General features: G+C 40.2%; 1 protein-coding gene across 1 annotated transcript in view; it reads left to right on the top strand.

Annotated features, from left to right (window-relative positions):
* The window catches only part of RPGRIP1L (RPGRIP1 like), an 82,086-nt gene that overhangs the window by 46,661 nt on the left and 22,757 nt on the right, over positions 1-12,668 (top strand). Inside the window, exons 20-22 of the mRNA XM_081201126.1 lie at positions 548-628; positions 1,741-1,903; positions 4,700-4,794. Coding sequence (XP_081057252.1) covers positions 548-628; positions 1,741-1,903; positions 4,700-4,794 — 339 coding nt within the window. The remainder of the gene's footprint in view (positions 1-547; positions 629-1,740; positions 1,904-4,699; positions 4,795-12,668) is intronic.

Genomic DNA, 12,668 nt, shown 5'->3' with positions numbered 1-12,668 from the left:
GGCCGAGTTTGGGGATGCCTGCTCTAAGTGATGTCTTACTGTGTTTGTCTGTTTAACTGAAATGGTTAGCTGCTTTGAATGTAAATATTAAAAACAGAGTAGAAATATGCTGGATATTTTTATTCATTTTTAAAGCTTTAACAATATTTGTATGCTGCCCCATAACAAAAAGTTATCTGGGTGACATACAATAAATAAGTATAAAAACAACTTACATACAAAATGAAATTTATACACAAAAACCATATAAATACAGCAAGAAAACAAAATTCTTCACAACTCCCAAAGCTAAAGCACAGATTTAAAGACTGTGAGAACCAGATTGCATTAATTATTTTTAAAGGACTGAGTGAACATAAAGTTCTCCTCCTGGCACTAAAAAGATTACAGGGAAGGCACTAGGTGAATCTCTCTGGAAAGGTTGTTCTATAGCGGAGTGCCACTACCAAAAAGGCCTTCTCTGTGGTGGCTACCAATTTTACCTGTTAAAAAAGTGACCATTGAGTTTTAAGAAATGCTGTCTATATTTGGCTCCTAATAACTTTAGAGTCCCATTCCTGAAAAAGAAGATCAAGAGACTGAACAGAAAACTAAAGATGAAAGGCCCGATGTTTCAAACATTCCACAGGTACAAGAAATTTAAAATCTACTAATTCAATATTTTATTTCTAATTTTATGTGGTGCTGAAAGCGTTAATTGATTGTGCAATCAATACATTTAATTTTGGATTTGAAATGATGGCTTTAATTTAGTCTTATAACTATACCATGGATGGGGAGCCCTTCAGATCCTGTTGGACTCCGATTCCCATGAGCCCCAGTCAGTTTGGCCAGTGGTGAAAGATGATGGCATTTGTAGTCCTAACAGGATGGTTGGAAAACATTTTATGTCTCTGCATACAGGGAATATATGCTGGCTGCCTTTCCAAATAGTGTGAGGTTGTCCTCAGTATTTAATAGCAAAAATATAATAGCGTAGTTAAACCCTTTAGGTAAATCACCTTTGTGATTGTGGTATCTCAGCAGATCTATCAGCCTGGGGTAGGCAAGGATGCTGCAACTATAGTAACTCCGTGCATTCCACTTAGATAGCAGGCTGTCCATTTCAAAGGAAGGTTAAGAATTTAGACTGGTTGTTCTTAGTTACAGGAACGTAATTCTCTCTCCTACTCCCTATCCCTGGATTGGTCATTTGACAAGCTGCTCTGAAATGAATGGCAAAAATTCTACAGGGAAAAGAGAAAGCTAGGCATTGCAAATTGAATGCTTTAGTGAATGGCTTTATACAGGTTTACAAGACATGTCATGTTATATATTAAAGAACCAAGAGTGCAGTGCCAAGATGGATTAGAGTTCATGGAGTCAGACTCCATAGCGCTTCCGCTGTGGGTTGCTGTCCAAGTTGGAAGTTGCATTCACAGCACAAAACATTCCTAACGTGAGAGTGTAGGGTGGGAAATTCTCATACATCTGACCTGCTGCTCACGCTGGGTGCATTTGAATATATCAAGAACTCAACAAGTAAGTGGAACTTACTCTTTCTCCCTGCCCCCAACCCCGCCCAGATTTCAAACCTCTTTTATAGAAGATGAATAAATCACGGCTGTCGAATTTAGCAGGTTGGAAATCAGACCTTAAAGAAACAGATTTTAAGTTTATATACCATGTTTGTGTAAAATTAAATGCTAACAATAGCTTTAAGGGTACCATGTATGAAGGCTTCTGTAATCCTTGCTCCAGCTCATGCCAGAAGCACAAGCGGACAGAAGAATAGAAAAACCCACAGCGACATTTCAGCGGGAACAGGAGGATCTTTCTCAGCTCTCTGAAGGTCAGTTTGCTGACCAGAGCTCAGCTACTTCAGGAGATGAAACCGAAATTACTGAGGAACTGGAACCAGAAGGTAATTTTCTGCTTATACAACATACCTCTGCTTCGCTCCCTATTAGACATATGATGTTGACAGTAGAGGCAGCCAGATCTGTCAATGTTGGTTTCTCTCACTTCTCTCACTTTTCCAATATTCAGTTCATCCCATTTCTCCCTCAGTTTGCAACTTAAAAGAAAAAAAGTTTGCATGAAAATTCATATGCATTTTGTGCACATTTCACCTAATATACACAGGTTGGTGCACAGTTTCACCTGCCATGTACATTTTTGCCAGCTATTTACCCCAGTCTTCATTTTTGTTTGCTATTTTCACTAATACAGGTATCCTTGTACAGTCACACCTCTTGTTGCCTTTGCTTCAGGTTAAATCTTTTCAGGTTGTGTCCTGAGGTGACCCAGAAGTACCAGAAAGGGTTACTTCTGGGCTTCGCCGCTCGCGCATGCGCAGATGCTCAAAATGACGTTACGCGCATGCGCAGAAGCGGCGAATCACGACCCGCAGACGCAGGTTGCGTTCTGCTCATGTTGTGAACGGTGCTCTGGAACAGATCCCATTCACAACCACTGTATTTACTTTCCCACAATTATGCATTTTTGTTTGTGAACTATATCACAAAATTCAGGGAACTTTGATAGGGCAGTGGGGTTATAGCAGGGGTAGTCAACCTTTTTACACCTACCGCCCACTAATGCATCTTTCTTGATGGTAAAATTTCCTTACCACCCAACAGTGCTCGATGGAAGGAAGATTCAGCTTGTGCCATAAAACCCCCTACTGCCCACCTAGAATCCTGAAACGCCCACTAATGGGCGGTAGGGACAAGGTTGACAACCCCTGGGTTATAGTTTGCGTATTGGGTTGGGAAATGTGAATTTGGTAGTTTCAGTTAAAATGCAAACAGAAATAATTTCTCCCCATCCTAAGTTGACTGCTGAAGTAACTTCAGCAGAGGCCATTGTTCTGCTCTCTCACATCTGTAGCCAAGTTGGAGTAGTTAGTGTGTTAGACTAAAAGAATAACTTCCAGCTTTGTAATAACTGAGAAAGAAGGTGGGAGGGAGTTTCCAACCAAGTTCTATGAAATATTAAAGGACGCTGGCTTCTGTTTTAAAATGTCTTTATATTCTCTCTTCAGAAGAGAGATTCCTCTTTCAGAAGAGGTGCTGTTCTGAAGACTATTTTGAAGTGTGTGGTCCTTTTGTCTGCAGATAGCAACCATTCATAATGTCAAAGAGAGGGAGTCTCAGACAATAAGAGGCTAGTATATAACCTATCATATATCTCTGGATGAAAGGAGCTAGAGGCATCTTAATGCAAAGAATGCAAACATCCCAGGTCATGGTCATTACTATTATTATTATATATTTACTGTATAGGAAGCCAGCTGAGAGACCTTCTGTTGCAGGCCCAGATTCCATTCAAGAACCATTGAAATGAACGGCGTTGTAGGGAGAACAGCAGTTTCTGAATTCCAGTAACAACCAGAAACATAAATTGCCATGTGCCACAAAGCTGTTTTACATTATGGGACCTATTCAGACCAGGATTCAGTGTTCAGTGGAGGCCTGCATAGGTGCTCAGTTGAATCAGTGACCATAGAAGGAGAGCATGGTCTAGCTATTCCATCCATGTCCATCACTTGATAACCTGAAGTATTAGTGTGGGTGGGGGGTCACTTTGTATGTGTGAATGGACCATTTAGGTTGTAGCACCACAAACTTTCATATCAATCTAGGGACAATTAGTTCAAAGGAGTTGGTTCACAACTTCTGCTGTCAATTGTGAAGTTTATAGCAATCTTGTTGCGGGGGAGGGGAATCAAGCAGTAATCACGTCTGTGTGAAATAGCCCCATTTCCTTGTATCCCCAAATTTCCACATACAACTGCATTATGTGGACAACTCATGAGTTGTTAAAGGGTGACAATGACCAACATCCCATTCCTACAAAACATTGCAAAATGACTAGCCCTCAGGGGCTGCATGGTCAGTGTAACTGCTGTGAAATGCATTGTTTGTGAACAATTTCTTCAAGTTGGGTAGTGGTTTTGTGTAATTAATTATATTTGGATTGGCACATGATAGTAAACACTAATTTGTATAATCATCCAATAAGCTATTCACAGGGTTGCAATAGCCCCAGTGTGAACACCTCCCTGGAGTGTCACCTTTGTTAACTCCTTTGGTGGTTGATAAATCATCATTGCCAAAGGAATGATAAATCATCATTCCTTTGGCAAAGGAGACCCATAGATGTGATAGGAGCTGTCCCCAGCAGATTATACAAGTATGTAAATAAGTTATGGGTAAATAAACTGGAACCTGCACACCACAGGGAAGCCTGGCATATGGAATGACAGCTTGATCTCAGTTAACCTTGGGAACTGACGGGGAGCAGCACTGTCCCCTGAACTAAAGCCATATGAATGCATGCAAAGTCTCAGCAAACTTGAGATGAATTGTTCAGTATAGGCTTGGAGGCCATGCAAAATATTCAGGGTTTGGTCTTTTCTTTTCTTTTAAATAATCTCTTACTATGAATGAACTGGTAACACTGAATCTCTCCAAGTGCCAAATCAAAGTGAAACGAGGCCTGAAGAGGAATCGGGTGATTCTGCAGACCATTTAATGATAATTGATTGGCCAGTGTCACGTTGTGTCTGCAAGGAAGAGAAATCGTACACCACTCTGTGGAACTATTTCCATTAGCTTTTATACCATGTGTTTTAACAGTTTTCTTTGACCATCTCAACTGGACTTAATACTGGCTATGTGTATGTTTGTTTCTGTTCTGATTGTTTTCACAACAGACCAAGATGATAGACAGGCAACTGATGCTGTTGAATCAGTGACAGATAGTGATGACTGTATTGTCCCAAGTTCAGTGTCCACAAGCCTTAAGCAGGTTAGTCTCTCTCTCTTTGTGTAATTAAATTCTTCCGTCTATACCTTATCAAAGGCTTTTTAACCCTCCACCCCACCCATTGATATTGGACTTAGAATATCAAGCAGGTTGTTCAACTTCTAATTAGTCCTTTGTGAATACTATTAGAGAACAGAATACCCATTTGTGGCATGGGGAGGGGCACTGGTGAGGTTTGATGGAGGGTGTATGTGTCTGTATGTGACAAAGAGTGTGGGAATTTTCTAACTTATTTCAGGCTTCTTAACGTCTTTCTTCAAAATCTGGCCTTGAATTTTTAGTGTTGTGCCTACAATGATTGATATCAGCCTGATTATAATGTTTAGGCACGAGCTTAGAGAAGAACGCATGTGCAACATCTTAGCCCGTAACCAGGCACATTAAACAATGTTTCGTGCTTGATTGGCTTCTTGTCTATTCATCATCCCTCACAGGGATTTTGAAATTCTGCCACCTATCTAAGCCAGACAGAGAGAGAGAAATTATTTTAATAGCTGGAACTGTATTATGATTAACTGCATATTCCATGCCATCAAATTCTTTTAAGCTGTAACAATGTGAGCCAAATAGGAAAATTACTCATTGCCAATGAGCCCTGCAAGAATGCAGCTGGGTCTACAAATCTCTAGTATTGTTGCACTCTATTATAACCAGAATGATTTAGGAGGACTTAAAATATCTTGCAGCCTCTAAAGAGCTTGGTGCGTGGGTCTTTTATTCCTATCTTTCTCCACTCATCTGCCCAAGACGAAATGTAGCAACTGGTCCAAGATGGAGAGAAAAATCTTAATTATCAAGGGCACAGTCCAGTTCTCCATAAGTGATTCATGAGCAGCGGCTGCCCTGCTCACTTCAGTGTCAGGGGCAAACTGGGATACCAAGATGTCATTACAGAGTATTGCTGCCACATCTGTTAAACTAAACTAGTGGCAATTCTTTGGGCATGACCTGCCACCTGTTTTAAGGGAAACTTTTGTGCTCAGTTCCCTTTGCTGTGAACAGAGAAGTCCTCGCATGCTCTGGAGCTCCTGTACATTTAGGCATCTGATGGACTAGGACTGTTAAGTGAAAGTTAAGTCCCACTTGAACTCAGGAGATTTGCTTCAGATTAATGGGGATAACCCAGCCACTTCAAAGTCTCATTTGTTTCAATAAGTCAATATTAAATATGTGCTTCACCTCTCCCTTTGACTTCAGTGGGACTTAGGCATGCTTGATGTATGCTGAATTTGGAAGGAAATCCCACTGAGCTGAAGATGACTCTTAAAAGGGGCGAGGGGACTTGCTCCTACCTAATAGCCCCCATCCAGCAGTTCTTTCTACAAATGGGAACTCTTATACTCAAGATGCAATTATTATCTGATGTTCAAGGCAGGTGTTAGAGACCCATGGCCCTGTGGATGTTGCTGGAATACAACACCCATCATCCGTGATAACTGGCAGTGCTGATGGGGCTTGTTGGGCTGTGCAACATCTGGAGGGCCACATGTTATCCAACCTTGATTTAAAAGGATATATTAAGAACCGCCACTAATTCACTAATCTGAGTGCTCGTGCGTGCATCTCTGTACCATCTACTTCAACTAGCAGCAGATCTTTGAGGTTCCTGGCCTGCTACTTGAGGCCTTTCATGTGTGTCATTTAAAGCAGAGATATCATAGCTTAAATGTGCTGTGCCACTGGGCTATGGTTCTCCACTTGAAATTGCTTCTGTTATAGCCGTTTGCCGAAGTGTTTGCAATATCAGTTACAGCTACGATCAAAATCTCTAGATGGAAGAAAGCCATTACACCAGAAATGCCTAGTTGGTTATAGGAGGGGGGGAAACCTAACTAAAACCTTTGTTCAAGATCCAGCTTCTTATTTTTATCAGTGAGATAAATATCCCCAAGGCTGTTCCAACACTGTAAACACAACTTCCGATTTTATTTAGAGATTGCCTTGCTAATTATCCTGTGAATCCAAATGGCAAGCCACATTGTTTCAGCCACTTAAGATTATGCTGTTCCCCTTTTGCAGGTTGCAAATCAAACAGTCCATGGTTATTTCTTAGTTATGTTGATCATAAAAGGAATCTTAACAGATATTTTTTTCCACCCAGGATTTAACTATACCACTTGCTTTTTCTCCTTCTTTTTCTTGTCTGTTATGTATAATTAATCATAGATTACTTCATTTTGTTTCATTGCATTTACAACATTTATGAGCTTCGCTTTGTCGGTAGGAAATGCTTGTCCCCTTCTTTTTCCTTTCCAAAGTGGCGTAATTAGTGTTAGCATCTTTTTTAACAGGCTACATAAAGTTTAGTGGCTGGATTAAATCATGTCATTAACATAATGTGCTATACAATTTGCCCCTATCTCTTTTCGTTTCCACTACATCAAAGTGCCACAGAGTGCCAACGTAATTGGGCCTTGCTAGCTTGTCAGGTTGAGTCAAGATGATGACTGGTGCTTTTGCTAAAAAAAGCTTCCAGGCATGATAATTAATGGAAGGGGGAGGGAAAAAATCAGGGAAATGTAAAACTTTGGATGGTTCTTTATGAATATTTCATACATTTGAATAATCAGAAGTTAACATTATCAATTTGATGTATAATACATTGATTAAAAGCCTTGTTACAGGCCCTCGAAATAGACATCAGAACTGGAAATTTGCATTTTCTTTGGCGAAGTCTAAAAAAGAAATAAAATAAAATTAACAATTGCTTGCTCTCATCTCCACCTCTGCACTTGATCATTTTGAGTAATAATATAGCTTTCAATTATCACAATAAAATTTTACTGCTGTCAGCTCTCAAGTTATCTTCAAATGTGCCCACAAGGCAAATCTTAGCAAAACCAATTTATTCTGTGGTGGTCTCATTTTCCTCTAGGTGTGTTTACATCTTTTCTCCTTCATTATAGATAGTCTTTGTGTGCTTTTCTTGCACTAATAGCAGTTTAGTGAAAACTGTCATAATCACTTTCCTTAAATTAAGATCTTAGGGTTCTTAATTAATTTGGACATTCGGCATTCTTTAAAGAGCACAAGGCAGCCTTTCCAGGTGGCTGTGTTTCTGCAGAACACCATATGTTGTAAAAAAAAAACACAAAGAAGACACTAAGTTAAATTGGGGGTCCTGGAAAAGAAAAGAAAAAAGCTAGCTTTTGTTTTGGGGGTTTTCTAATATGGTATGTATTTTCAGACTTTATAACTACCCGGTCCACCTGGGCTATAGTTGGACAAAAAGATTATGAGCTTCAGAGGAATAATTTTTTTTAAAATGTGCTCATGAACCGCAAGAAAGCATGATTTCTTGGTTTGTAGGTAAATGAATAAAGTTGAAAAGCTTTAACTTTAATTCCTCTCTACTTATAGGACAATGAAAACACGAACCACACGCCTTCTGAATAGTTTCTATCCAAGAGCTCTGATTGCACTAAATAATGATCTCAGGGCCAGTTGCAAGGTTTAGCAAGCAGAGAGTAGGAAGGAATGAGATAGGTTTTAGGTTATGTTTTAGGTTTTAGGTTATGTTATGCCTTAATAGGTCATGTTATATTCTGGATTATGTTATGTTTTATAGATTATGTCTGAATAGGATGAGAGTGTTGGAGATACGTGCAAATGTATATGTGAACCCGGTCTTCGGGTGGGTGTTTGATTTTCGTTGTTGTGTATACTGTGTATATACGGACAATGACAATAAATTTATCTATCTATCTATCTATCTATCTATCTTATGATAAATCAGTGTTTTTTGTATGCCTCTTTGAAAGCTGTTCAGCTGAAAATGGCTTACAGGGACTGCATTCAGATATGACGCTCAGCCATGGTTTAGCGTTATTAGAATGAGCCATGACAAGCCTTTGGGTTCACACACTCCCTTCTCCTTTGAGTGTGAGAAGATTGAATGCTTCCATTTCTAGTTGTGAGTAAACTGCAGTTAGCTGTTAGAGCCAAAATTCAGGGAATTGGTGGCTTATTCTAATTGTGGTTAAGTCAAAGAAAGCAAGATCAGACCATTCTTTCAGATCCAGCTAGAACAAGCCACATTTTCCTGAGTTCAGGAAGGGGTAAAGCATATGGAAAAGGGCTGTATCTCTGGCTCCATTCCTGGTCATGCCCAGTTTTCCACTACCCATCCGCACGTTAGCATGGGCATCCATGGGGAGCCCTTGGTGTGTAGATCTCCTATATACATGGCCTCCCCAGATCACTCAGGATTCTAGCAGCCAATTAAAGGCTACATGCATAGAGGTATTCATGCAAAGACTTCCCTGCCTCAGGCATCAACTCTAACGCATGGTGGGCAGAGCCAAGAACCGCCATGCTTTATTGGTGGCAGGGCCTACAATGCCATTTCTCCTTACCTCATGAGCTGTGGTGGAGAGGGGACCTAGAGGAAACCATCTCACCAGGGGACTTTCTTGTAATATTAATTTGGTTTAGCATGATTTCTAAACTAGTCCAAATTCTGAAAATGCAGTGGTACCTCAGTTTTAAAATGTCTTTGTTGACGAACATTTCAGTTTTCAAACGCCATAAATGCTTCAGTTTTCGAATACGCCTTGGAAGTCAAATATGCCACGCAGATTCCACTGAGTGCAAGATCCAGTTTGCAACCAATTTGTTTTTGTGACTGTCTGCGCCTCAGTTTTCAAACGTTTCAGAACTCAGTCTTCCGGAACGCATTACATTTGAAAACCGAGGTACCACTGTAACAATATTGAGTTGCATCTGTTCATGGTAGACCCGCTGAAATTCTAAGTTAGTCATTTCTACCCATTTCAGTGGGCCTACTTTAAGTAGAACTAACATTGGCTACAGCCCATTGATGTTTGGGCCCACCCAGGGGTTCTGTATGTTGTCCTTTGTTTGCACAGCAGGGAATCTGATACCAGCTCGTTATTGTCTGCATTGACTGAAAGTACCTCTCCAGGTTTGCAGGTTGGGGTTTCTTTTCCAGCCTTCCATGGGGATTGAACCTGCGACCTTTTGCAGGGAAGGCATGCACTCTGCCACTATGCTACCATCTCTACCTTGCAACAGTAGCCCTCATCTCAGTACTCCTTTTAACTCAGGGTGGGCAATCTGTGGTCCTGCAGAAGTTGTTGTACTACAGTTCCCATCATCCATAACTGTTGCAGCGCTGGCTGGGGCTGATGAGTGCTAGAAGTCCAGCAACATATGCAAGGTCACAGGCTGCCCACTCCCCACATTTAAGGACCATCCTTCAGCATTCTGGAAGTGCAGGCCTCTTTTTCAGATGTCTCCGAAAAGACACTAAGGCTCATGCTCAATGTTTATCATACAGATTCCTTTGTTGGGCCATACGATCCAGCCCTGTGAAGCCTGCTTATTTATATGCCTTGGCCATTCCTGTTGCAAGCCCTTTCTTTCCTTAATATAAAACAAGTGTACTGATTATTTTCTCCATCAAACATTATAAAGGGTCTCCTTTACATCCATAACTCCAACATTTGGACTTCATTTGTTGACGGCCGTCTCAGCATGAGCCGGTTTTGACAGTCGAGTTAAATATTTGGAAGGGGAATGACTCTGAATTTCACTTAAAAATACTCCTGATATATCTGTACAATAGAAGGCGAAAGGAGTTGTTTCCGAAGTAAAATTAGACAATAGAGGCAATTTCATTTTTTATGCATGTGAATGTAGAGTGCTTGAGGTTATTAGTTGAAACTGAGTAACCTTTCCAGGCTTTCATCTCTTTCTTTTCAAATTTGAATATGAAAAGCATATTCAAGTCAAAGACCATCACTTTAATGACATTTGGCAGTCATTTGATTTATTAGGTTTTTAGAAAAAAAATTCCTTTAAATATTTCATCATACTATGCTAATCCTAGTAATATTGCCAGCTGAAGCCATGTACCTGTATTAGCGGAGACAGAATGGTGTGGAATTTTCTCTGTCATCCTAGTAAAATTTCCATGAATCTACTGAATAATAAAACAACCTTATTGAAATATTCAGATTTGGGTTTTTAGTTAAAGTGTCTTAGGATACATAATAAAAGAAAATGTCTTTTGAAAAAAAAGGTGGGGGTAAAGTTACTTCATCAAATATTGAAAGAGGTTGACAGGAATGAATATTGTTCTTTATTAAGGACTCTTATTTATTTATTTTTTATTTACATTGGGGTACTCAAGCTATTCAATTGATTAATTATAGAATATATTTTCTGAAAAACGCATCGACAATTGCCATGTTGAACTTGAATATTGTATTGATTTGCAATTTGAACGCCAACCCTCTAGAAAGCTGATCTCCCTTTCTTGTTATTCTAATTCTGTAATTATTACTGCAAGGTTAGTGATTTGAATTTACAACCAAAAGCCTTCAAATTCCACACACAGGAGAAATAGTCTTTAATGTAGAGAGGGAGCCATAAAGAGAAAAGTTAAGCAGAACTTGACAGCTGAGATCTGCAAGGTGCTAGGTTTGCTCTTTGAAGAGCAGAATCTCATGCTTTGAATGTTCTTCTGTGTAGTCTAATTTTGAAATCACAGTGGTTATGCATTCTTTGAAACCATTGACTTATTCAGGAAAATGTTTGTGCGCTGCCCTATTAGCATTTGACATGAAAACCCTTCCCAAATAAGGGCGCAGTGCCTTTAAACCTTAAACACACTTGTATACTCATAGGTCACAGTCACACCCTACATTTAAAGTGCCTGGCTTCCCCCAATGAATCTTAGGAGCTCACAACACTTCAATTCCCAGCACCCTTAACAAATCTCATAATTATTTTGGAAAAGCCATGTACGTTTATTTGTGTGTTAAATGTACTTTAAAAGCAAGGTGTGGTCATGACCATAGATACTTTGCTTTGGCAGTTTTGACATGTAAGGAAATCACCATGAAGTTACTTTCCCCTTTCATCTTTGCATGGTGAAATCATTTTGTAAATGCTTGCCCTTATGGTAAAATGGACATTTTACTTCATCATGGAAAAACCTTGGGTTTGTTTGTATTCAGCTTAAGTTCTGGATACATTGACCCATTGGGCTTACTCTGAGTAGAGCTAACATTGCTGTGGCCCTTGTGGTCCCATCACACTTCGTGCTGCACTAAAGGGACATTGGTATTTGTGTCAGGAAAATCAGTTACTGTGAAGGAGAGATCCATGCCTCCAAAGGTTTGGGCTTGTGACTGACACACCAAGTTTTGAATGCAGTTCCCAAATACATGGTGATTGCATGCTTGAATTTTAAGGCCTTCCCAGCACACTTAATGTGTGCATGGATGCATTGTCATCCCATGAAAATTCTAAAGGAAAGTTGCCTTGTGGCATACTTTTGGCACATCAAAAGGGTTTGAATGAATGAATGAAACTTTATTTGCATCAGCCATTGGCCATAGCAACAAAAGAACATTGCGATATACACAAAACAGTTTGAAAGCACATCAAAGTGCAAGTAGATAAATAGGTACTGCCCCGGCGGGAAGGTAAATGGAGTTTCTGTGCGCTGCTCTGGTTTCTCCAGAAGCGGCTTAGTCATGCTGGCAACATGACCTGGAAAAACAGCAGACAAATGTCGGCTCCCTTGGCCAGTAAAGCAAGATGAGCGCTGCAACCCCAGAGTCGTTCGCGACTGGACTGACTGTATTTTTCGCTCCATAAGACGCACCTTTTTCCTCCTAAAAAGTAAGGGAAAATGTCTGTGCGTCTTATTGAGCAAATGTGTGGTCCCTGGAGCTGACTGGTCAGAGTGCAGGGGCGAAAATCAGATCATGTGTCATGGAGGAGAGAAGGCTGCAGAGAGGAGACTGCTGGGGTTCTTGAATCGGGCATATTTTGGTGTGTGTGTGGAGGCGTGTGAGTCATGTTGCTGCAAGGGGGCGTTTGAG

The sequence above is a fragment of the Podarcis bocagei genome (genome assembly GCF_964188305.1).
Source record: "Podarcis bocagei genome assembly, chromosome: 7".
In the NCBI taxonomy this organism is placed as follows: Eukaryota; Metazoa; Chordata; class Lepidosauria; order Squamata; family Lacertidae; genus Podarcis; species Podarcis bocagei.
This window is presented reverse-complemented; position numbering and strand designations above follow the sequence as displayed.